This window comes from Myripristis murdjan, chromosome 8, assembly GCF_902150065.1.
Source record: "Myripristis murdjan chromosome 8, fMyrMur1.1, whole genome shotgun sequence".
Lineage (NCBI taxonomy): Eukaryota > Metazoa > Chordata > Actinopteri > Holocentriformes > Holocentridae > Myripristis > Myripristis murdjan.
Genome location: NC_043987.1, coordinates 13,960,093 through 13,984,312, shown reverse-complemented (window position 1 = coordinate 13,984,312; position 24,220 = coordinate 13,960,093). Strand labels below are relative to the sequence as shown.

General features: G+C 42.7%; 2 protein-coding genes across 2 annotated transcripts in view; one reads left to right on the top strand and one right to left on the bottom strand.

Annotated features, from left to right (window-relative positions):
* The window catches only part of cacna1aa (calcium channel, voltage-dependent, P/Q type, alpha 1A subunit, a), a 112,999-nt gene extending 104,472 nt beyond the window's left edge, over positions 1 to 8,527 (top strand). The window contains exons 48-51 of the mRNA XM_030056901.1: positions 1,791 to 1,829; positions 3,444 to 3,660; positions 4,251 to 4,540; positions 6,284 to 8,527. Of these exons, the coding sequence (XP_029912761.1) occupies positions 1,791 to 1,829; positions 3,444 to 3,660; positions 4,251 to 4,540; positions 6,284 to 7,093 (1,356 nt within the window). The 3' untranslated portion in view covers positions 7,094 to 8,527. The remainder of the gene's footprint in view (positions 1 to 1,790; positions 1,830 to 3,443; positions 3,661 to 4,250; positions 4,541 to 6,283) is intronic.
* A 5,675-nt stretch (positions 8,528 to 14,202) lies between these two features.
* On the bottom strand, positions 14,203 to 15,395 carry ier2a (immediate early response 2a). The gene has a single exon (XM_030056905.1). The coding sequence runs from the start codon at positions 15,269 to 15,271 to the stop codon at positions 14,714 to 14,716; it is 558 nt and encodes a 185-aa protein (XP_029912765.1). The 5' UTR covers positions 15,272 to 15,395; the 3' UTR covers positions 14,203 to 14,713.
* Between the last annotated feature and the right edge of the window lie 8,825 nt (positions 15,396 to 24,220).

Genomic DNA, 24,220 nt, shown 5'->3' with positions numbered 1-24,220 from the left:
CTCCTATTTTCCTCATTTCCTCATTTCTTCTGTTCCTTGACTTCTTTTGTTTGACTAGATCAGAGTCACACAGGTCAGACTCGTTGCTAGAAGATTTGCCACTTTGGTCACTTTAATACATATTGGAGAAGATCTGAATATCATGTACATATTCTGCATCTGCATGTTGCAGTGCTTCATGACACTTATATTGACCAAAATATTCAAATGCACCATTACTATCTGATTCAACATTATGCCAAATAGAAACTATCTAAATGTCTTGTGCATCATTTTATGCACATTTCCCTGTAATTCAGCAGGCCATGTTTGATATCTGTGGAAACATTGGGATCTCCACCATAATCTGAAATAAATTTCCATAGTTTTGAATAAAGCAGTATGCATTTGTAACAACACACCCCCTGGTGGGGTAAAGAGCTTTTAAACAAAGACATGAATGAATTATGGACCTATGTTGTCCAAATATTCAAATTGCTTCAAAAAAACAAAAAAAAAAAAACAAAAAACATTTTCTGGAAATGTTGATGCCATTATTTGAACCTGACCTCCAAATTTGATTTCAAAGAGACCAGAGCAGGCAAAATCAGAACTCCTTTTCCTTTACTCCTCCTCTTCCTGTCTCTTCTTGTTCAATCATTTCCCAAATGCATGGAGGTTTGTGGTGATTGTCTTTTTTCCATCTAACACACTCATCCCTACAGTGTCATTCCCTGGTGAGTGCAGTGGTTGTCTCATACACTCAACACATGCACATGTACACTGTACTTAGCGCTGTCCACTTGTGATCGGATCACCTGTGATGTTAAAACCAAATGTGAGCAGGGTCACAGATGTGCACACACACACACACACACACACACACACACACACACACTACTCTACCCTTCATTATTTTCTCCATCTTCTTCTGTCAAGGCTCCAGACTTCTTCTTTGTTTTACTAAACTTTCTCTTCCTTCCTGTTGAAGGTTTTTCCTAAAGCTGAAGACATTTTGAATGCTGGGAGTTTGTTTGTTTTTTCAACCAGGACTGTAACCAGCATAATATTGTGTGCTAATAAGTGTTACCTAGATGTGTGTGTGTGTATGTATATGTGTATGTATTTGAGAGTTTGTATGTGTGTGCGTGTGTGCGCACATGCTTGCATAACGTTAAGTGCGCGTGCTCCTCCACTATTTTTATGTGCTCTCACTCTGTGCTTTGTGCCTTGAAACTCACTGGTCTTACATGTTGCATTGTTGTCTGCTGTTTGTTATGACTGTGTGCGTATATGTGAGCGTGTGTGCGTACATTCGTATGTGTACTATGCTGATGGGTGTCGTTGCCGTGGTGACTGTGGTATCTTTGATAGAGCATTATCATGGTGACCTTGTCTGTAACACTGTATTGGCGCCACCCACACCCAGTGTCTGTGGTAAGTGTCTCTCTCCCACCTTCACTGCTGCTTCAGTGTCTAATCAGACTCTCTCTCTCTCTCTCTTTCTCTTTCTTTCTTCCCTCCTTTATGACACCCCATCTCTTTTTGGGTTGCATCCTTAACCTGCACACCCTGATTTTCACTTGTACCTCTCTTTGCCCCTTTACTCTTTCATTGTGTATCCATCCATCTCTCTCTCCCTTCGCCCTCTCTGTCTCTCTCTGTTCCTTTCTGTCCCTATTTCTTTTGTTGGTGTGCTTGTGTGCCCCTTTCTGTACTGTACTTGTGGCTGTTTGTGTCTATGCGTGTGTGTGTGTGTGTGTGTGTGCGCGCGCGTGTGTGTGTTGTGTGTCTTCTCTGTGCTCATACAGCAGCGGAGGAAAGGGAGGCATCGTGGCAATAACCTCAGTGTATGTACCCTGTCTTGCCTCTTTCTCTGTCTTTCTCTTTCTTTCTTACTCTCTCTCTCTCTCTCTCTCTTTCATTCTCATGCTCTTCTTTGTCTCTCTTAGCACTTCATGTCTTCATGTCACGTCTTCATCAACTTGTTCGACGGCAGGGGCTCCTTTAATCTTTGATGTGCACTCAGATGGGCTTTATTGGCATGACCAAATCTGATGCCAGCCCAACTTCCAAATCGATCCCAGCATCGTTAGCTCCCTGTCCCGTGCACTTGATGCACTCCTGAAAAGATCCGGTATCCAGTGGTGTATGCAATGGGATAGTGGCTCCACCTTGCAGCTTGAAAGGCCGTTGGAAGTTGTTCATGACGTTGAATCCTTTTGAAGTCATTGCACAAATGCACGGGAAGGTTGGGGATGTCTGCAGGGTTTGGGATTGGGCCGAATTCTGCACGTCCCCTGGCATCATCAGTATTTATGCCACTGTCTTGTCGCCTCTCTCTCACTCTGTCCCTCTCTCTTTCTATCTCTCTCATTCTCTCTCCTACTTGTCTGTCATTCCTGCTGCTGCTAGTGGTCTGTCACCCTGTCCTCATGCCTGTGTGCCTGACCGTTATAACGTCAGTGTGCCGCGTCTGCGTCCATGTCTCCGTTCACACCTGCTCACCTGCATGCACGAAATTTAAGCGTGTGTAAGTGGGCGTGCATTTGTGTGTGTGTGTTTATTTTTGTGTGTCTGCGTCTGTGTGCATGTGTGTAAAATGGAGAGAGAGGGATGAATGGGGAGTGTGTGAAAGGGTGCCCTCTAGGGATTCTCAGTGCTACTCTTATGGGGCCCCACAGTCTGGCGGTTTTTAGAAACAACTGCCAGCTAGTCATTTGTCAATCAATCAAATATACAAAAGGAAAATTAGCCAACTTAGCTTCCATAAGGATCTAGCACTGAAATAGTTTGGTATTGGTTTACATGCCCAGGTTGGCAACCAGTGGCACCATAGGCTCTGTCCTGCTGTCGCCCCCTAAAATGTGAGTCTTAGCACTCTTTGTGCCCCAGAAGGGAAGCTCCAAGCTGGGCAAGAGGACACAGGACAACCCCTATGTGCCTGCATGGCTGGAGGAAGGCACGCTGAAACAGAGCAGCTTAGAAGAGGAGTTTTGTGCAGTCTGGAATGTGCCATGTTCAGTGGGTTACGGGGTGGCGAGGATGGAGGAATGGTGCAAGTCGTACTGACCCTTCTATCCCTTTTTCTTTTATAAAGAAAGTTCCAGAAGCATGGAAGGCATGGCCTTTTGCCCTCATCTCTATTGTTTCTTTATTCTCTTATACTTTTACTTGTTTATATTAACATATACTGTATGTGTTTTGGAGGCAGCATGATGTGAACACAATTACTAATCACATGGGCACATAACAGGGAGGGGCATCTTGCATACAGTAAATTTCCCATGGAAAAAGACAGACCATAGATATACACACACACTGTAACTTATCCCAGAACCAATACAGTTCACACCAACTCTACAGACAGAGGAAACATCTCTTCCTCCCTCTCTCTATCTCTCTCTTTCTTTCTCTCTCTCCCTCTCTCTCTCTCTCTCTTTCTCTCCCTGTCACTCCCATAGACCATCGCTGACAACAGTCCCATGAAGCGCTCAGCCTCATCCCTAGGCCACAGCAGGTCTGGGAGGGGCCACAGAGAAAAAGGAGGGCCAGACGACTACACCATGGAGCGTGTCATACCTGAGGAGGGCAGAGTCTCCAGACACGGGCACCGGCGAAAAGACCGGAGTCACCGGGCCTCTGAGAGGTCCCTCTGTCGCTACACAGAGGCAGACACAGGTTTGCAAGACCACACACGTGTATATGTCTCGATCAGATGTTTGGGAGATTACCAAGTATTTGAAAGCTTGCTGCCTCCACCTCTGTCTCTGACCAAAGATATCAAACCACCATAAGTGTAATGACCTGCCCTAAGGACTGGCATCATCAGCCAAAATGCTATTATGTAGTCAACATTACATCAAAATTGCAGTATTGTTTCTGCTGTAACCCCAGAACTGCAGCATGTCCATAGAGGTTTTCAGTCATCCAGGTCATGGTTATCCACACAGCTGAATCACGGTCAGCTGGATTTGTTTGTATAGTCTCAGGCTGAACCGTAGGTGGTTTCTGGCGTCTGCAATCTTCCTGCCTGTCCTTCCATACTCCCATACCATTCTTTATCCCAAAATACTTTATGCAAACGTCCAGTTGACCTCGATACAACTCTCTGTGGATATACCTTCTGCAATCTGATACTCATCACTGCATATTGATCAGTTTTGGTGAATAAAATAACAAATACATCATAATAAAAACAAAAATGTGAGCTTGATATTGTAATCCTAGACTGTTTGTACAACACTAACTTGAATAAACTCCACCATCAGGCCTGGGCACAGACCTGAGCACCACCACACAGTCTGGTGATCTCACGTCCAAGGACAAGGAGCGTGACAGAGATCGTGGCCGATCCAAAGACCGCAAGCACCACCACCATCACCACCACCACCATGGCTCTGTGGACAAGGAGCGCTATGTACCAGAACGAGGCGGAGAGTACGGACACAGGCACTCCCGAGAAAGAGACCATGACCGGGAGAGAGAGAGGGAGAGGGAACGGGACCGGCGCTGGTCACGATCGCCCAGCGAGGGTCGAGAATGTATAACACACAGACAGGTGGGCTTCAGGGAACTTATGAGCATGTGCATGTGTGTTCAGTTTGGAACAACACATCTTGTGTCGCTTTTCAATACAGCATGTATTGTTATGAACACATTTGCAAAGTGTTATGTTGAAAAATCTAACACAAGATGTGTATTGTCCCTAACAGCACATACAGTTTTATTGAAAATGGCAAACCCATTAAAGAGTATATGTATATGCTCATGTGTACTATTGTATGGCCCATGTGAGGACATGCACACACATGAAAGCATATGCATTATTGTGGGTATAATTTTGCACATACAAGTTAATGTTTGTTACATGAAATCATGATTAAGTTACCAAGTCAATGTTTTAACAACTGAACAAATATGCATAAAAATGTATATTTGAGTACCTGAGTGCTATCCCTGCCCTATTGCCTAAACATTTTTAGGCTGCAAACTTATTCTCACATCATCACTACTTTTCCTTCTACAACATCCTTTCCCAAACACTTGAACTGATTCAGAGACCAAGAAGGGACAACAAAGAAAGAAAGATTTTTTTCCCCAGTACCCAATATGAAGTAAATATGAATTACCTGTAGATCAGATGTACAGGGTGTCCATAAATTCTCTTTACAATTTAACAAATTTATTACAAAAGCAAATGAACAGACAAATCTGTGGAAATTATTTCAAAATGAGGAGTAGATATTGAAGTTTTTTTTTGCCTCATTTAATACACCTCTATATGGGCTCCATTAGTTGCATGAAGCACATCAAGACGGTACTCGATTTCTTGCCATGTTCACTGTAGCATAGCCTCATCAATGATGGCAATGGCATCAATGATCTTTTGCTGAAATACACAAATGCAATGTGATTAAAAACTTTGATAACCACTGAGTAGATAGAACAAATCTGATTAACATATCTCGTCAACTGCTTTTGTAATAGATTTTTTTTTTAATTGTAAAGAGACTTTGTGGACACCCTGTATTATTTGTGATGCATTTATCATTTGACCTTTGAGTATTTGTATTAAAAAAAAAAAAAAAAAAAAAAAAAGCAGTGTAGAGAAAGGCAGTTTTATTCTTTTTTAAAGAACAAGAAAGAGTTTTCTGATGTGTCATTTTGTCTTATGTGGCAGACACAAACTTTCACAACTGGTTAAAAAAAATACATTGTATATATCTTCCGTCACCATATTTACCCTGTATCTCATTTGTTGCTCCAGAAATCAACCCTTTACCCCTCTTTTCTCCTGTCGTCTTTTTTTTATTTTATTTTTTTTTTTCCTCTGCATGACTTGTTGCTTCTCTGTGTATGGCATTGTTTGGAATCTCATATTTTTCATTCTTGGCTCTGCTGCTTTTTAATGTCTTTCATTTCTGCCTTTCTCTCCTCTCCTCCACTTCACTCATATTATGACTGGTGCTTCTATTCTTTGTATTGTTGCTGTGGGTCTTGTTCTTGTCTGTTCTCTTGCTTTCCTCTCTCTCTCTCTCTCTCTCTCTCTCTCTCTCTCTCTCTCTCTCTCTCTCTCTCTCTCTCTCTCTCTCTCTCTCTTTCTCTCCCTCTCTCTCTCCCTCCCTCTCTCTCTCACGCTCTCTTTCTCTCTGTCTCTAATTTGCTCTCTCACCCTCCTCCCCTTTCTATCCCATACTATCTCTTACTCTCTTTATCTTTCCCACCCACAACTCCTCTATCTGCTCTGTCGTTGAATTTGTGGTTCGTTCTTTTTATTTGCTTTGTTTCACTTTTTGTGTAGGGCAGTAGTTCGGTGAGCGGAAGTCCTGTCCCCTCAACCTCGGGGACCAGTACGCCACGCCGGGGTCGTCGACAGTTGCCTCAGACCCCTGCAACACCCCGGCCCCATGTCACTTACTCCCCTGTGGTCCGTAAGGCCATGGCCACACCACCTGGGGGGCCACAGTGCCGACCCCCAGCCCCGGCCCCCCGCCGCTTTTCCCCCGAGCCTCCCCAAGGCCAGGGGCCTCCCCCTGCTGGCCCCCCGCCGCCTCACCATGGCTCACCCCGCCAGGGCCGCCATCCACCACCTCGCTGGGGGGATACAGGAGGAGGAGGGGGCTCCATCGAAGGGGATGGCTGTTTCTACAACCAAGACTATGAGCCACACCATGAACCGCCTGCCTACGAGCCCAGCCCCATGCAGGGCGGCAACCCTCACCCCCACCCCCTGGCCAGCCACCCACTGCCGCCTCCCCCTCAACCACAGCTGCATAACCCCCATCCCCTGCCTCCCCCCCAGCCACACCCTGTTAACAACCCCCACCCTCATCCCCCAGCCCACCCCCACCCCACACGCACCTCACCCAGGACTGCCCGACATGCGCCCCCTCCCAGCACTGCCCTGACTGGGCCAGGACAGGGTCAGGTACAGCCTCCTGCTCAGCGTCGCCTCCCTAATGGCTATCGCGCTTCCTCGCCTTCCACACTCCTCCACGGACCCCCGCATACTGGGCCTCATAAGATTGCTCCACCAGGAGCCCATCCCAGAGGGCCCCGCAAGGGCCTGCATGAACCCTACAGCGAGACTGAGGACGACGACTGGTGCTAGCCTCTGGGGAGCGGGGAGGGAGGGAAGGAGGAAAAAGCACTGATAGATAGACAGAGGGATTAAGATGGGAAGCCCTGTGCAAGAGCATTGACTGCCAAGGGGAGCCATGACTCTTTCTTACTTCTCTATTCATTTTTTTTTTCCTTTCCTCTGCTGCTTGACACGTCTTAGGGATGCTGGGCTAAAAGAAGGGGGTGGGGGGGTGTCGGGATGGAGCAGGAGTGCTGAGGCAGGATGGGTCGGTGGAGAAACAAGTGGGTGAGGAGCAGTAAACAACCCACTATGTTCTCCTTGCATTATTGTATGGTTGGAGTACTGGTCTCCTTTTGCAAAAGGAGGCAAACCTCAGACTCTAGTTTTTGTTTGGTTTTGTTTTTGTTTTTTAAGAATGCAGGCAGAAGGGGTGAGCGACACTAGTCTTTGTGTGTCTTAAATCATGCCTCTGGCACCGAGCTACAGCCACTTACCAAGATGTCAAGAGTTGCGACTCGACAAAAGACACTTTACAGTCAGAGACAGAGAAGAACAACCACTTTTTTGCTTCTCAGAACTAACTTATGTTATGTTAGTTGCAAAAAGAATAAAATCCAATCTTCCCCACCAGTGGGATATTGATGAGTTTTATCATCTTTGTTTACTCTTAAATAAGGACAGTACTGACAATGAGCCCTCCACCTGTATGTGGTGAGAAGGCTAAGTGGGTGGGAGAGTGGGGTATGTGTGTGTGTGGGAGGAGACAAGTCATCAGTCAAACAGCAGGAAAAGAGGCATGAACTCGGGAAGTTTACCTCTGTCACTGGAAAAATATCCCCCCTCCCATATACAAACAATGTAACCAACCTCGACCTATGAAAAAGGAAACACAAAAAAAGTGGATGGGGGGTTCAGAAACAAGAACAAACAAAACAGTAACTTTTCTGCAGTATTTCTTCTACTCCTGCAGCTGCTTCTTCTTCCTCCTCCTCTTCTACTTCTTCAAAACATTGAAGCTTGAATCTTCTGTTGCACCCCACGCAGCTTCGTTTTTTAGACTTGCGGAGTTGTGCACCCTGTGGAATCCTGCATGAATGATACAAAAAATAATAATAATAACAATGAGAATCTACTGTATGTTGGGGGAAATGATTCCTTGGTCTTTTCTGTTGTGGTCTGTGAGGTTTCTCTCTCTTTGGTAAAAAATGCCTTTCTTTTTCTCTCTCTCTCCCCTCCCTCTGACATCCCTCTCTCTGTACCTTCATTTATGCTCAAATCAAGTGAGAGAAGGCCATGGAGAGAATGGATTGAGATACATGCCAAGAAGGGACAAAATGATTGCTTTTTGCTGGCTAGTTTGTATGTTCTGTGCCAAATGCTTGCCACCAGTACAGTTGGGTTTGGTCATTTTTGAGGAAGTCCATATTTTTTTGTAACTGTTTCCAAGGCAACGATCTTAAACAGATATACTGGGGAGCAGGGTAACCGGATAAAGGAACTGGCAATGAATGTTGCTTCATCCTTTTTTGTGTATCGGTTTGACAAATCAGAAACATCTTGAAGTCTTCCAGGGTTTGGGGTTAAAACAGAGATATCAGAGAGAAAGAGAGATAGAAAGGAGGAGAAAGGAGAGAACCTCTTCATCTTTGTTTTCTTTGTTATTGATGGTGACAGTGGTTCAATAGATAACAATATAATAACTTATAAAGATGATGTCCATGATAATGGGAGAGGTTCTCCGTAGGTTTGGTCCTTCTTTTCTTTTCTTTTCTTTCCTTTCCTTTCCTTTCCTTTTCTTTTCTTTTCTTTTCTTTTGCTAAATTCACTGTGTTAATTTTATTTAGGGTGGGTTCTTGTTCTAAGCACATTACCTGTCCAGCTCCAGGGTGGAGCTCTGTCCTACTGTTGCACTGTGGGAGAATGAGTTTGCTGGTGATGGGATCAGCCACTGCTTAAAGCAGCCAGTTACTGTAGCTGCTCTAACCTTACACTTGTCCTCAAGGCTCGAGGCAGCAGTATTTGGACAGTAGGTGAAATGGATTAACCCCCCCCCCCCCCTTCCCCAAGAATACATCACACGCCAAATATGCCACCGTGTAGGTTTCTGTTTTAAGGCTTTGGATGAGTACCCAGCAAACGGTGGTAATTTGTGGGTGAAGTGTGAACCTTGGGGTTAGACAGTTGGTACACCCCACTATAGATTTTAAGACAGAGCTCCACCACCAGTTGCAGCCATTAGGTGGCACTGTATGCAATACACTGCAATGTATCCTTATTTATTTTTTATTTTTATTTTTTTTATATATATATACCTCTCCCATTTGTTCTCTGTAATTCTGATTCAGAGCTTTTTTTTTTTTTTTTTTTCATATCCATGCACTGGAAGTAAGGTTTAACTAGTTCTCTCACTGGTAGAGCACCTCATCTGTGTTCACCACATAGAAACACAGCCAACCGAATTGCACAGGATCATGTAACGCACAGCCAGTCAACCTGGATGGGTTGGAGGAACATGGCTGGGTCTTGGCTGGGTCCTGCCAAACTCCTGTGTCCCGTGTGTATCCCTCCTATATATCTTTATTTCTTTCTGTGTATTTCTCTGTGTGCCTCAAACTAGCACTTGCCACTAACGCACACCACTGTCCACTCTGTCAGCACCTACACCCCATTTACATGCCAGGACATTGTGAGTTTCTGTTTAAATTATTATTATTATTATTATTATTATTATTCACATCCAGTGGAATTATTTTTGGTGAGTTACCCACATTTTACCTGGAGGCCTATTCACATGTTGACCAGAGAATGCACCGAAAAAATATTTTTAAAAAAAACTGCCTATTAGTGTCTTTCCAACTTCAGTGGAATGTCAAAGACAAGTATTTTTTCACATTTCGACACTTAAAATCAGAAAGGCACACAAGGTAATGTAGCTCCCGGCTGTAGGGCGTGTGTGTGTGTGTGTGTGTGTGTGTGTGTGTGTGTGTGTGTGTGTGTGTACAAAAAAGTGCGTTTCTGATCAATTTTTGTGTTTCCTTATTGCTTGCTTTGCTTTTGACTGTGTCCAGGAATATTTTTGTGACATCAAGATTCCAGTCACATCATTTTAATGATCTCTGACTCTGTGTGTGTGTGTGTGTGTGTGTGTGCGTGCATGCGTGCGTGTTGTGAGTAACCCCCTGAATGAAACATGCAAAGTCCCCCACATTCACCAGTCATCTTCCTGTCTATGCTGACCAGTGAAATCCACTAACACGCTAATTAACCACACGTCTTCAAAGAGCAATGTACAAGCCGCTACTGAGAAAAAAAAAAAAAAAAACCTAACTAGGGGTTTTTTGTTCGTTTTTTTGTTTTTTTTTTTAAGTACAAAAGACTAAAAAAAGGAAAAATATCTAGTTCCAGAAATGCATGTGCTATGTGCATGCCACACCGTGGGTGAACAGTCATCTTCAGGACATAAAAGAAAAAGCAGAATAATGAATTCAGAGGAATAAAAAAGATATAAATAGATAGATGTTTTTAAAAGCGACATGTTTCCTTTTTTCCTTCTATTTTTGAGAACAAAAAATATTAAAAATTAAAAAAAATAAAAATAAAAAGTCTAAAGAGTGAAAAGAAAATGGAGACTTTGGTGAGAGTCAAAGTCTCATTTGTTTCTTTCTTTTGCCAACTTGGGGTTGAGGCACAACACAACAGTGTTCAGGACACCACAAAAAAGAACTCTTGTTTTTCAAAAAAAATATATATATATTATATATATGTATATATAATATATATATACATATATATATATATATGGAAAAGACAGTACAGTTCAGAAGAGGATGGTGTATTCTCCCTTCTACTTTTTGTGGGGGTAGGGGGGGCAGGAGCTAGCCAAATCTGATGATGTACTCATTAACTGGCTTTGGAACCTTTGATCTCTCACTCACTCCCTCTTTTCTCTCTCTTTCTCTGTCTCTCTCACACTCTTATCTGTCACACTCTCAACCTATCTCACCGCTATTTCTACCAGTGCATTTTGTAATTCCAAACAGACTTCTTCCTAAGGAATAAAAACCAGAGAGAATGCACACTGGGCCGCCTTGAGATCTGCTCATTTCTTGCCTATATGCTGTTTTTGTCTTCTGCATCAACAAGCATGTGTTTTGTACGGAAGCACCGTCCCACCATATTCAACAACAACAACAACAATAATAGTAATGATTTAAAATAAATTGTGAGGGTTTTCTATTGTGACTTATTCTGACTTTTTTCCTCACAATTATCCAGTTGTGCCTTGGTAATCGAGAATTGTGATAATTTTGTTTTAATTATAGTGTTTTTCTTTTTTTTAATTTAAAAGTTATTAAGTATTTTTTTTTTTTCAGCTATATGTATTGCTTTGCAAGGGGACTTGCAGTCAGTAACGTCAGCTTATGGTGCAGTCACCTAATTAGCATCTGCAAGCTTGCTAATATAATAAAGGACTATTTTCATTGTGTTTTCACAAACTAGGATTCTAACATTAATGGAAGAATTGCACAGTATAAAGAAACAAGTAAGTATAAGTATAAAATAAGTCTATGAACATTTCTAAAGGAACAGCGTCATACCTCAGGCCAGCAACGTGGCAATTTAGACCCTTTTGGGCTTCCACAGTATGACGGCATACAAGGGTCACTGTTGAGAGAAAAAAAAATGACAAATGTGGGAGAGGATTATAATAATCCAAAGAAAAAAAATATGAGAATGGCCACTCAAAAGTGGGATGTGTTTTGCTTAAGTAAATGACTCAGTGGGCTAACATGGGAACAGTGAATTAATACCATTTTGCACCAAAGGAACCGTCCCTGGAGCAGAAACCCTTTTTGAGGGACCAGAAACCCTTACCCCTGCTTGCACCGGAGGAAGCCGGTCCTCTCTTTGAGCTGGGGTCTGTGTCCCTGGGCACCAAAACAGTCCCTACAAACTGACGAAGTGCCGAGGACCATCATGGTGGAGCTACAGTGCTGAACATGCCTGACTGTAACACCCCAACCGGATTTAAAATATGAGTGTGCATCCGAAACACAAATTATTAAAAGATCATCCAATCAACACAGCTGGTAATTTAGAGAACAACATACTGTTTAGCTCCTTTTGCACAGCCTGTTCGAGGCAGGAATGTTCCGCCTGTGCTTCCGGAGCACTGGCATGCTATCTAAAATCACACACTGGGGCAGCGTTATGCCGGCTTTGTTTGGTTCACTGTAAAAAAGTGAAGCCGGCATAATGATGGGTCTTGTCTCTCTTTGCAAATGCACACCATGTCATTTGATTTCCATTACTGTACTCTAAAAGTAGTTTCCTCTTTTTTTTTTTAGCCCTAGCGTTTCATTTTCAATCCTCTGCATTTTCTCCAAAATCAAATGCAACATCATAGCCGCACAGATGTAAATAATCACAAACAGAACGACAGTTTCGACATCTTCCATGTTTACTGTTTTGCTCGTCACTTGTGCCCAGAATGACTAGATAAATCCTCCTTGCATTAAGTTCACTTTTCCCTTTGTGTGGTGGAAAAAACAAACACCCAAATGCTTACTGTTTTCCCCACAGAACTGTCTTCCAAAAGCAAAACAAAGGAACTTTAGGCCCCAGAGTTTTTGGTGTAAAGGCTGCATTAAAAACCTTGGTTGCTTCAAGTGAGTTTAGTTTGTGTGCATCACACTTTTCTAACAAATGCACCTGTGTGATGACATTTCAGCTGTCTAGGTGACATGACTTTATGGGCTTAACTTTGATCTGCAAACATCTGTGTGTGAGAGTGTGTGTGTGTGTGTGTGTGAGAGAGAGAGAGAGAGAGAGAGAGAGAGAGAGAGAGAGAGAGAGCGAAAAGAGAAAGAAAGAGAGAGAGAAAGAGAACAGCTACAGCTGTGTCATGGCAAAAAGAGTGTGTGTGATGTGTATGATGTGTGTATTTTCACAGACGTGCAGACAGTTCCGGCCCCTCCTCCGAGCCCTGTGTACACAGACAGGCTGCTCTGGTTTCAGCCGGAAGAATTAGCAGCACAATCGACGGGCCTCATGCCCATACACAGACACTTCCCCCTTCCTACCACATTCCTTCCTCTTCCTTCCCAGGGCAGCCCCCAATACACACACACACACACACACACACTCCCCCTTTGGCCCCTCTCAGTAAGTGGTATGTACACTTCTCTTTGCCTGCCCCTTGCCATCCTACTTTACCACAAAACTTGTCTTTTCAGTAACAATTTACTAAAGGCATATGACCCCTCTTAATCCTGCTGAGGGTGTTCAAATCGAGGCCTTGTTTGACAAGTGTATCTGTACTAAAACCATCTGTAACAATCTGATTACAAGGTAGGTTACAACTCAATTAGAAATGCTCAGATATTCCTTTACAATCAAAAGAAACAAAAAAGTGAGGTAAGATTATACACAGTCCGTGCTCACAAAATGGATTACCCACTTTATTTAGATGGGCCATACACATGGTGTAATGTAAGGATGGTATAAAATGCACGGTATTGGCATGGCCCATTTTCAAGTATTCCATCAAAGCAACAGTATAAATAATTAGTTCGGTCCAGAATCAATGTTTTGCAGTAAATAACATTACACTTTCTTCTCACTTTCTCCTCTAGAATCAACATGCACTCTTTAATACACATGCATGCACAATGCAACATACTTGTGCTTTATTGATTATAATCCACTGGTTCCACTTTCCATGTAATGTGGCTTTTGTGCAAGTCTATTGCCTTTGATTGTTGGAGCTGAACAAATGGCTGTTGTCTTTACAGTAAAGGCCATTCTAACAGCTAGGAGATCTCATTGTATAGTGCATGAGGCTTTATGGCCCTCCTATTTTCTTTAGACTGCAATCTCCTGGAGTGTCACCTCTTTTGTTATTTAAATTGTTGTGGGGGATGTGAGGTTGTCGGGAAGGGACACACATTTCTAATTCTTCACACCCAAACCAGTTTCCTGTCGTACACACACACACATACAGCCTACATATTCAAACACTTAAAGTAAATCCCTCATTTACATACAGTAGTGACTTTAGTCAGGAGTACTCAACTCCTCCACGCTATAGGCTATTTATTGGTTATAATGGAAATAAATAACATTACACAACAGAATCACAGTACAAAAAATGTTTAATAAATACTGAGGTAGTGAGTTATCATCGCTGGAATATTTTACACTTAATTCATCCATACAGTTTGCATTGTGGTCCACAGAAACTTCATCACTCTCATAAGCATGTCACTGGATGAACAGGCTATACAACCTGTTCAGTATCTGCTTATATTAAACAGTCTTTGTTTGTATAAATCATCATCTTTCAGGGAGGAAGTAAACTGGAATGCGTCCAAACTATCCTCCTTGGTGGAAAGCCATGGATTTTCAATTAAAATGCCTAGATCCGCCTCTAGACAAAGTTAAAAGCTGTCCCATATGGCGCATTTTAGGCCGAATGTCAGTGGCATTGTTTCGCACCAAGCTGCCTCCTTAAACCTGCCCCGGCTAGTTCACATACTTTGCCCGGGGGCTCGTTGTACGTCTGGGACCATCGGCTGGTCGGTGCGCTGCTGCGCCTCCAAGCTCCCCGCTCAGTAGGCCGTCCTGATCTCAAATGATCCCGTTGTTTCAAAAAGCTGCAATAGCTCTCGGTACCGGCACCGGGCTCGGGTGTGCTCCCAGTTCACTCCCACAGTTCCCATAGTCCACCAACACAGCATTCAAAGCGACCTGTTTAAGGCAGGCCCCCTGTTCAAGTTTTGCCTTTTTGCAAGGCAGAAAGTCCGGCTCTGCGGCCACCATACCCCGTCTCTTCCTTGCGTGTCGCGGGGGGCCAGATGGGCCCTGATTTTCCTTGTTTTCTCCGCCGGTCAGTGTGTATGAATCGCAGCGCAGAGGGGGTCGGGTGACGGGCAAGGGGGACACCGACGGCACCTCCTCCTCCTCCCCCAGCCGGGCTCCAGCCGCGTTTGCGCTCGTCTCTGTCGGAGGGGGCTGCTGCACATCCTCAGCGGCAACACAACCCACAGTCGCCTGGGCCGCGTGGTACATGTCCCGGGCAGATTTCATCACCAGAGTGAGCAGGAGGCTCCGGTGGAGACGGAGACCCCCTCGCTGAGTTCGAGAGCTGTATAGTTTCCCCAAAGCCACGACCATGATCCTCTTGGCCTCAGCGCTGACCTCCATGTCACTGCGGCTTTTGTTACGGTCCAGGGCAAACAATCAGCGTCTGCTGCTTATTCAAGGTTTCAGTTTGTTTTTTGGGTCTCTCCCCTTTGACTTCACACACAAACAGACAAGAGGCGGAACACGAGCAGGGCAACTACTTATTACCTCGTTGACGTCAGCCACTCGCCGTCACGTGAAAGAGTCCCGCCCCTCGGCCACAGCCAGTCTGCTGATTCAAACAGCCCCTCTACAACTGGCCAGACAGCTGTGTCTCTATTTAGAACAGTGCTTATTATGTCGAAGGAATGATAACCATCCGAAATACAAACACACGCTAGCAGGACAACGAGGTTAATGAGTCTGGGCTGAGAAAACTGGCCTGTAAATGGTTTCTTATCCATCCAACAGAGAAGCTGCATTAAAACGTTTTATGCAGATTTTATTACATTTTCAGGGAAACTGAGCCTATCCATGCATAGGCTACTCTGGGCAGAAGGCAGGGAAACAACCAGGACAGGTCAAAGTGAATGGGAGGGTTACTAAAATCTTCACATTTTCATATAATAACAACTAGTTAAGCATTAGTACACTATTTAATTGCCAGTCTGTTAGCAACAGATCCCATGCTGGGTAGGCTACTTAATTGCCACCTTCTTACCTGATCATTTGGATTTTTGAAGGACTTTACAGAAATAATGTACAAAAATTCAACAAACTGCATACTATTTCACACTTAATTTCATCCTATTTACTGGTATGGGTCAAACTACAATTGGTGAGCTCATTCAGTGCTGTGGAGAATAACACAAACACCTGAAATTAATTTCAACAAATGCGGTGCACGAGGTCTCAATTAGGCTGCATATTTTCTGATGCAGACCCAATTTGTGGCTTAGGCTGACGAGACAAGTTCGCTTTTATTTAAAAATCTTGCCTGTTGTGCAGCTTTACACGTGTCACTACCCCTGCATCTATCAAATTCGAATCAGCTCTATCACATTTAAAAAAAAAAAAAAAAAAATGTTTTCCGTGCATACAAAGGAGTCTTTTGCAAAGATGAAGAGCCAAGGTTGTGAGCTCAGTTTTGTATTAGTTTGATGTTAAGAAATAGCAGTTCTTGACCTGATTCAAGTCAGCTGATCTATACATCTCAAATATACAGGAATGTATTTAGGGACATGTTTCAAAAATGTCTAAAAATGTATTTGTACGTCTAGATAACATTCATCATATATTTCAGCTGTATTTAGATGTCCAAAATATATGTTCTACCAATATATACATGAACTCATACTTTTTGGATACTTTAATATTAAGTATGTTTTTTTTTTTTTTGTTTGTTTGTTTTTGTTTGTTTGTTTGTTTTTTTTTTTTTTGTATAGTAACTGGCAGATGGTCTTCACTGAGGAAGTATGGTAGATATTGCTGCAAAGTGGGAGAGATGCAATATTAACCCATATAAATGTACGACCAGCAGGCCCCTGACTGCATATTTCGGTAAACTCTAACAAGTAGCACTGAGAAAACATACTTTAATTATACCTATTTGCACATTATTTGTAACCAGGCGCCACATACAACCATTGCTTAACATCAGTCATACTATTGGTCAAATGTTAGGCTGATAAGGTCTGCAATGTGAACAGGGCAATTTCATTAAGTGTTTTATATTTTGTACTCGTATAATACATAATTAGTTTAAATGTGTGTTTGTGTTTTCGGGGGTTCATAAACCAACCCTGTCTGCAAATAAAAAGGTAAGGGAAAAGACGTCTCTGGATACTGCAGTCTTCCTCACACGTAAGACGCATTATTCAATCAAGTGAACAAATTCGTTTTTATCATTTGCCTTGTTGGAGGAAACATCTGAACGCTCATCTCAGACTCACAGGCTCACCTTTCCCCCACTGTTGCTTTCTTTCGAAGGCAGACAGAGAAATGGGGTGGGGGTTGACCAACAGATGCCCATATTAAGCGCATCCGGCTCTTGTGGCGCGCGCAGAGGAAAACCCGTGACGCGCGTGGGAGCCCTCGTTTCCTGTTACCATATTAAGTCAGGATTGCGTCAGGGCCCTCGCTGCTTCCACGAGCCCATATTTGGGCAATGGAGTGGCGTTCCTTCGGGTTGCAAGGAATGTGTGCTGTGTGCAGGAGCAGTTGTCAGTACTTAGTAGTTTACTTTCTTAGCAAAGTGAGGCTGGATCATTTAAATATGAGGGAGCATGCACTCAGTAACTGTCTCTGCTCTGTTGGCTTCAGTGTGCTTAATTCCCTAATATTTCCCTTTTCTGATGGAGAAACTATGTCCATGCCTCCACGCAGGCTAATTTGGGAAAGATGGTAGGTGATCATTCCTGGGTGTAGTATAATTCCCCCCCTTCCAAAAAAAAAAAAAAAAAAAAATTGCACTCTGCACGTTCCCTCTTTGCACTGTCTTGTAGCCCCTCTGTCCTTTTGGCACTTGATGTCCTGGTTTTTTAATGACTTTTTTTTTTTTTTTTTTTTGTATACTATGAACACGACTGAGTGCAGCCATCACAACTGTTTAGCACATGAAACAGCATTGTTCAATCACTTACAGGCAGTGTATCTAGATAAGATAAGATAATCTTTATTTTCATTGCACAAAACAATGAAATTCTGTTGGAGCAGTCCACCAGTTGCCAGGCTTATAAATATAAAGATAAAAATAAGTAAAAACAAAGAGACATATTTACAATAGAGCTCAATAGCAAAGATATGAAATATGAATATGAAAACTTGTGCAAAAAAAAAAGTCTGAGTCCTTAAGTGTCATTAGTGCTGCATGTGTGTGTGTGTGTGTGTGTGTGTTGATGTGAAGAGAGGGAGGGGGTGGTGGAGGCTCCTGAGAGAGGGGAGGGGGCATCAGTGTGAGAGGGGGGTAAAGTTTAGTAGTATCACAGCTCTATTGTACAAGCTGTTTTTTAGTCTTGTTGTGCAGGCTCAGTATTCTGTAGCACCTATCTGAGGGGAGAGGGGTGAAAAGGCAGTGTCCAGGGTGTGTGCTGTCTTTAATGATGCCCTTAGCCCTCCAGATGCAGCGGGTCCGGTAGATGTCCTCTATTCTGGGGAGCTGGGTGCCGATGATCCTCTCTGCAGACTTAATGATATGCTGGAGAGCTTTCCTGTCCTCAACGGTGCAACCAGAGTACCATACTGTGATGCAGTATGTGAGCACTGACTCAATGGCTGACCTATAGCAGCTCCCCAGCAGCTGTTTTGGGAGGCGTGCTTTCTTCAAGCACCTCAGTAAGTGAAGCCTTTGAAGTCCCTTCTTGGCCGTCGCTGTGGTGTTGACGGACCAGGTCAGGTCGTGGCTGATGTTGACACCGAGGTACTTGATACTCTGCACAACCTCCACTGTCTCACCATTGATGGTGATGGGGTGGTGGACGAAGGGCTTCTGTCTCCTTCTGAAGTCCAGGATCAGGCTGTTTTCTCGGCTCCAGCTCACCAGGTTCTCTACCTCTGTCCTGTAGGCGGCCTAGTCATTTGCTGTGATCCTGCCTACCACGATGGTGTCATCTGCAAACTTAAATGTTGTTGGTAACATGGGTAGGCTACCAAAATGTACATGTGGTGATGGTCACCTAGCAAAAAGTCAACCTCCTTCCACCGTGTGCATTTGTGGAATATCTTCAAGTGTTTGTGAGACTTCACAACCTTAATGCTGTTAGCATGGTATCAAAGCAAATTAAACATTTCTGTTTAAACCAAGCTCAGCATCATGTTAGACAGATAGTAATTGGGAGCTAATAGTCTGTGCACGTGTTCATGTTGTGTGTATAAGAGTATGGCGAGTTGTCATGATAGTCTATAACAAGTTTTAAATCATGGTATCACTATAGACTATGCATTACATAAACAAAAATATTAACAGTGAAGTTTAGCTTCAGCAAAAACCTATGCAAAGAGATATTGCATTGATTTTTGTTTACGAACTCCTTGCCTCTTATGTTTTTAATTAGGTTCCATCATTTTAGCAGGCTCACACCTGAGACACAGACAACCAGTTCTCAGAAGACAACTTTGTCTCACACACAAAACCTACAAGCATACCATGCAAAGCGAACTTACAAAGCCTAGCTGATTTGTTGAAGTTCAGAGTTAAAGGGTGTGTAAAAAGAACCTGGGGCAATGTCTTTTTAATCCCCTTTCCCTCTGTGTACACGTTCAGAAGAATAGCAAAAGATATGTGGCCTTTTTGTTTAGAGGGAGGTTAATTGCTATGCCAAGTAAATTGAGCTGGCTGATGAGGATTTAAAGCAACTGCCACTCTGAGCTTGGCTCAGAAATCAAAAACATTTTGCTAAACTTTAGGCACTGACTGTTTTTTCTTCAGTGATTTTGATACTGAATTCTGTGGAACATCAGATGTCTTTGGTATATACATCAGCAGAGGAGAATTTCAATAATGCTCTCAAGATGAACATGAAGTTAACAGGGGGTGCATCACTCAAGCTTTGATTTGTATGGAGCAAACATTAACAGACAGACAATTACGATTTATGAGAGTACTTCATCATTTTGCTGATTATCCTCCACAAACAGAGAGAATGTTATGAGTTAACCATATGTAAAATCATATATAAAATACTAATAATAATGTTTTGTAGCTGTGGGCCTGGACAGCAGCTTTGGCCTTGAGCCTAGACTGGGAAACAGTGAAAGAGTGTGATGTGCAGGGGTTTGCATTTTATAAAGATGGCAGAACTGACACAAGTTGAAAAATGTACTTGTTAAAACTGATAAGAATGAATGCTGCGTGTGGTATCAAAATAACGGGGTCCGTGGCCAGCACCATAGCAGTGGTGTGGACTTTATGAAAGGGAAGTGCCTCTGTCCGCTTAGAGAAATAATCCCCCACCATGAATATCTACTTATTCTTATCAGATCTGTAGAGGAATGGGCCAAAAATAGCCACAGTTCCTTGCACATGAAGTCTCAGGGTAATACATGGATGAAGGGTGTCCCCGTGTGGTTGTGTTACGCCACTGACTCAAAACTGTGGAGGCTGGAGGACTGCGTGCACTTGACAGGAAGACTCACACTCGACTAGAGAAACTCACACCATCATTAAACACTGCACTTGCAACTTATCCCAACATGAATCATCACGGAAATCTACTTGCTCTCATCTCCGAACCCCAAATTTCACCTGAATAAGCTGCCGTAGCTCCACATTGTCGTGATCAGAGTTAGTTAATCAGTTTCATTCTTCCAGTTTGCATCTAATATCTAATGTGTCTCTTGTTCCTCGCATACAGTATGGCAGTATGAGTTTTGTCCCTGCTCACATGCATAGTTAACCGGTGAGAAAGACACTACTGGAATCTCTGCTAAAAACACAGCCATTCTAGAGAGCACACTGGCAATGGCATGTGCTTTCCTTGGCTGAAGTACAATCTTGCACTCAAAATTGGACAGCTGCTCCACTCACTAAGCTATGTGTCCTCCAGACCCAGAAAGTTATGCAACCACTGAAATGAAAGATGGTCTATTCCTTTTCGAACTGATCCTGCTTCAACTACCTGGTTAAAATAACTATATTCAACAGCTTTAAGTGAAGACACAAATCTGCTATTGTTTTGTCAGTGACTGGATAACATGTATAGCCCTTTAAAAAATAAATCAAGGTGAGAATAATCATAATAGCAAAATAGTAAATAGAACAAGGGAACAAATGAATAAAAAATCAAGACAAATTCCTACACAGAAGACAGCATATAAAAATGAGTTTTGCGCATAAACGTAAAATATGATACTGATTAGTCAGCTGGACTTCCTCAGGCACAGTGTTCCACAAACTAGGAGCCCAAATGGCATAATGCAGATAACTTGAAAGTAGTGTGGTAAGTCAGCTTTTTCAAACAGATAAGAGGACAGTATTACTTCTGGGTGTTTCCTCATGAATAATTACAGTAGTTGTGTTTATTTGTTGCTTATTGATAACCTTGTAATGCTGAACCGCTGATATAAGGAACATCTGGCAGTCCGTTGAAGGGCAGCCATCCCTGACAAATGAAGATAGCAATAAGCTATTACACACCCAACTGCTCCTCTACAGCTGCATGATGCATGTATTCCTGATAATGCTGAGCATCACACAGTTTCACAGCTTTCGCCATTCAGTGGCCTAGTAGAAGTGCTAAGTTGGGAAGCATACTGTATACAACAGTTTGATGGAAATGGGTACCCTTTTCTGTCAAACTGATGAGTGTTCGTGGCCGTATGTGTGTGTATGTGAATTCTTGAAAACTGCCATATGAGAGGCTTATACACAAAGTCAAAACAACAGGTGTAATGATGCCAATGTTTCATTTTTTATGTGTATGTCGGTGTGAATATGATATGAAGACAAATCTGAACACATCAAAGTATACAACAAAGTATTTGATTAAGGAGACTGTGCTGCTCTTTCTATTCATCTACAGTTGCAACTTTATTATTTTATTTTTACTATCATTATTATTATATTTAAATTTGGGATCTTTTCTCATGAATATTTAACTAGGATTTATTATTTTAGCCCATTCATTGTCTTGCCTGAGACATAAACATCAGAAGACATGAGTTTTGGACTCTTAAGACTTGTGCCTGTCTGTCTTTGGATCTGTTGAAGATGCCGCAAATGAAATGTGGGGCAATGTCTTCTTAATCCCAACTTTGTGTTTCCCTGTGCACAGACATTCAGAATAACAAAAGATCTGTGGCCTTGTCGGTTAGAGGGAAGTTCTTTTCTGTGGCAACAGAGTAATTGGAGCTGCGAAGGCTTTGTCATTTGTGAGCAAAAAGGGTGGATATTTAGTGACTGGTATATTTTGCCTCAAGACATCAAAGTGTATTGCAGTTCCTGTCCTCCTACTCCTCAGCTGAGCATATTCACACCAAGCACTTGTCACTCATCATGATAAATTGTCTGATGAACTCTGGGATAATCTGTCTCTGGCTCGCATCTTACTTGTGTAGCACTGTATAGGCCAGCAGTTTTGTTAAGTATGATACAAGCTATAAAAGACGGCAGCAACGGATATTCAATTCCAAAGAAAGTCAGTTCCCACACACACTTTTTCACCTCTGTATTGATTTATTCAAGAGAGTCAGCTGACGTGTCGGTTGCAAGACCCCTTCCCAAGACATACAGACCTCAAGACATACCTGTCTGTCTGACATACTCGTCTCTCTGTCATACCTGTATGTCTTGAGAAAGGTTCAACCAAAACTGGATCTTTGATCTTTTTGATTCCATGCACCAAACAAGAAACCAATAAAATGTGTGTATTGCCTTCTATTCAGCAAGCAATACCACTAAATGATTTGCAAGCACTTTTTCTTTCACCTGATTTGAATTACACTGACAAGGCTGTGTTTCCTGTGGTAGCGTGTCCATTCCTAAATCTTTCTTTAGCACCTGTAAAAATGCCACATGAACTGCAATAGTGTTAATGTTTAATCTTTCATCTGTTTGAATGGCATGGCCTCCGACATTTTTTAGGTGCATGACCAAAACCTACAATAGTCCGTCTCAGTGGTATCTTGAAACACTGCTTATGTAAGAGAATACCGTTATTGTTTGTTTGGAGCTTAACACTGTATGCAGACGTTCCTTCTCTACACTTAATAACCTCTGATACACTGTATTGTTTGCCAGTGATTCTGCGCAGCACCAGATCATCACCAGACTAGGGTTAGAGGAGGCCATCTCAAAATCCTTTCCCTCTGAGGAGAAATTGCCACCTCTTGTGGCACGTCTTAGTCACCTCGCTTTACATTTCATTCAGGCCTATCCTTGCATACACTGAGTTGAAGGAAGGGAGATGACACCTCAGTTGCCACATGATCATGAAACAAAAACGAATATGCTCTGAGAGGTTCCTGGAAAAAAAACATGAAAACAAGTCACACTAAGTGGCCTAACAGTGATCAAATTTTTGTCATATTACTGTAAAGATGGAAAGCCTATCTCCTCTGCACAATGAATGAAAACTACAAAAAGACTACACAGATTTACAGTCATTTTGAAACTTGGGCAAAATAGGGTTTTCCCTAAAGCCTTTACAGTTTTGTTGTACATGCTGTACAAACTGATCAAATTACAAGAAATGCAGTAGGAGAATAATTTCCTGAAAGACTGATGTAACAAACAAACAATAAATAAGAGGCAGCTGAGTATTGAATCACGTTTTTTGGACTGTCATACACAAATGTTCTGTACAGCTGTTTTTTTTGCAAATGAAGCATCTAAATAAAGTGATTGTTCCTTACTATTTAAAGTTCTATTCAGACAAGTGTGGGTTGATCAGGTATTTTACAACAGATCTGAACATGTGCATACATTTCATAACCATGCCAATAGCTCTAGGTGCAGTTTTAACTCCCTGTGTGGCCGTGTGATGCCGTGTTACTGATGGGAATACATTTTAGGGCGTGCCTCTGCAGTCCAACAGTTCATGGGGTTGCGATGCCCTTTATCTAAGTCAGACACTTGCTTTTCATGTCTGCTTTCGCAATTATTTCATGAGAATTTTGACAAACATGTTTTTTCTAGAGCTATGCAAATTAATGGAGTGGTGACGTTCTGAGTGACTGAACAAAGAGGCCGCAGCTTAAACTCACATTTGGCAATATTTGGACATTTACCAATCATTTCAAATAGTTTAAACTCTTGAGGCAGTGCCTTCTTTTTGTCGTCCTTCACTTCAGCATCACCATGGTGTGTGTGTGTGTGTGTGTGTGTGTGTGCACTTGAACTGTCGAGCTGGGAGATGTTGTGCAGTCTCATACACCTCGAGATTGTCTGGTATCTGTTGCCTTGTCAACCTTTCAAGTGCACTAACAAGGGAAATTAAAATGGGAGCTGTTTACTGTTAAGTGCAGTGTCGTATCCGGCATGTCTGGTATCTTTCTTTGTTTCAGTCTTGAGAGACAGCAAATGCTTGATGAGCT

What these genes read in the sequence shown, in the direction of transcription:
- ier2a (XM_030056905.1), bottom strand. Translation starts at nt 15,271, where the DNA reads ATGGAGGTCAGCGCTGAGGCCAAGAGGATCATGGTCGTGGCTTTGGGG.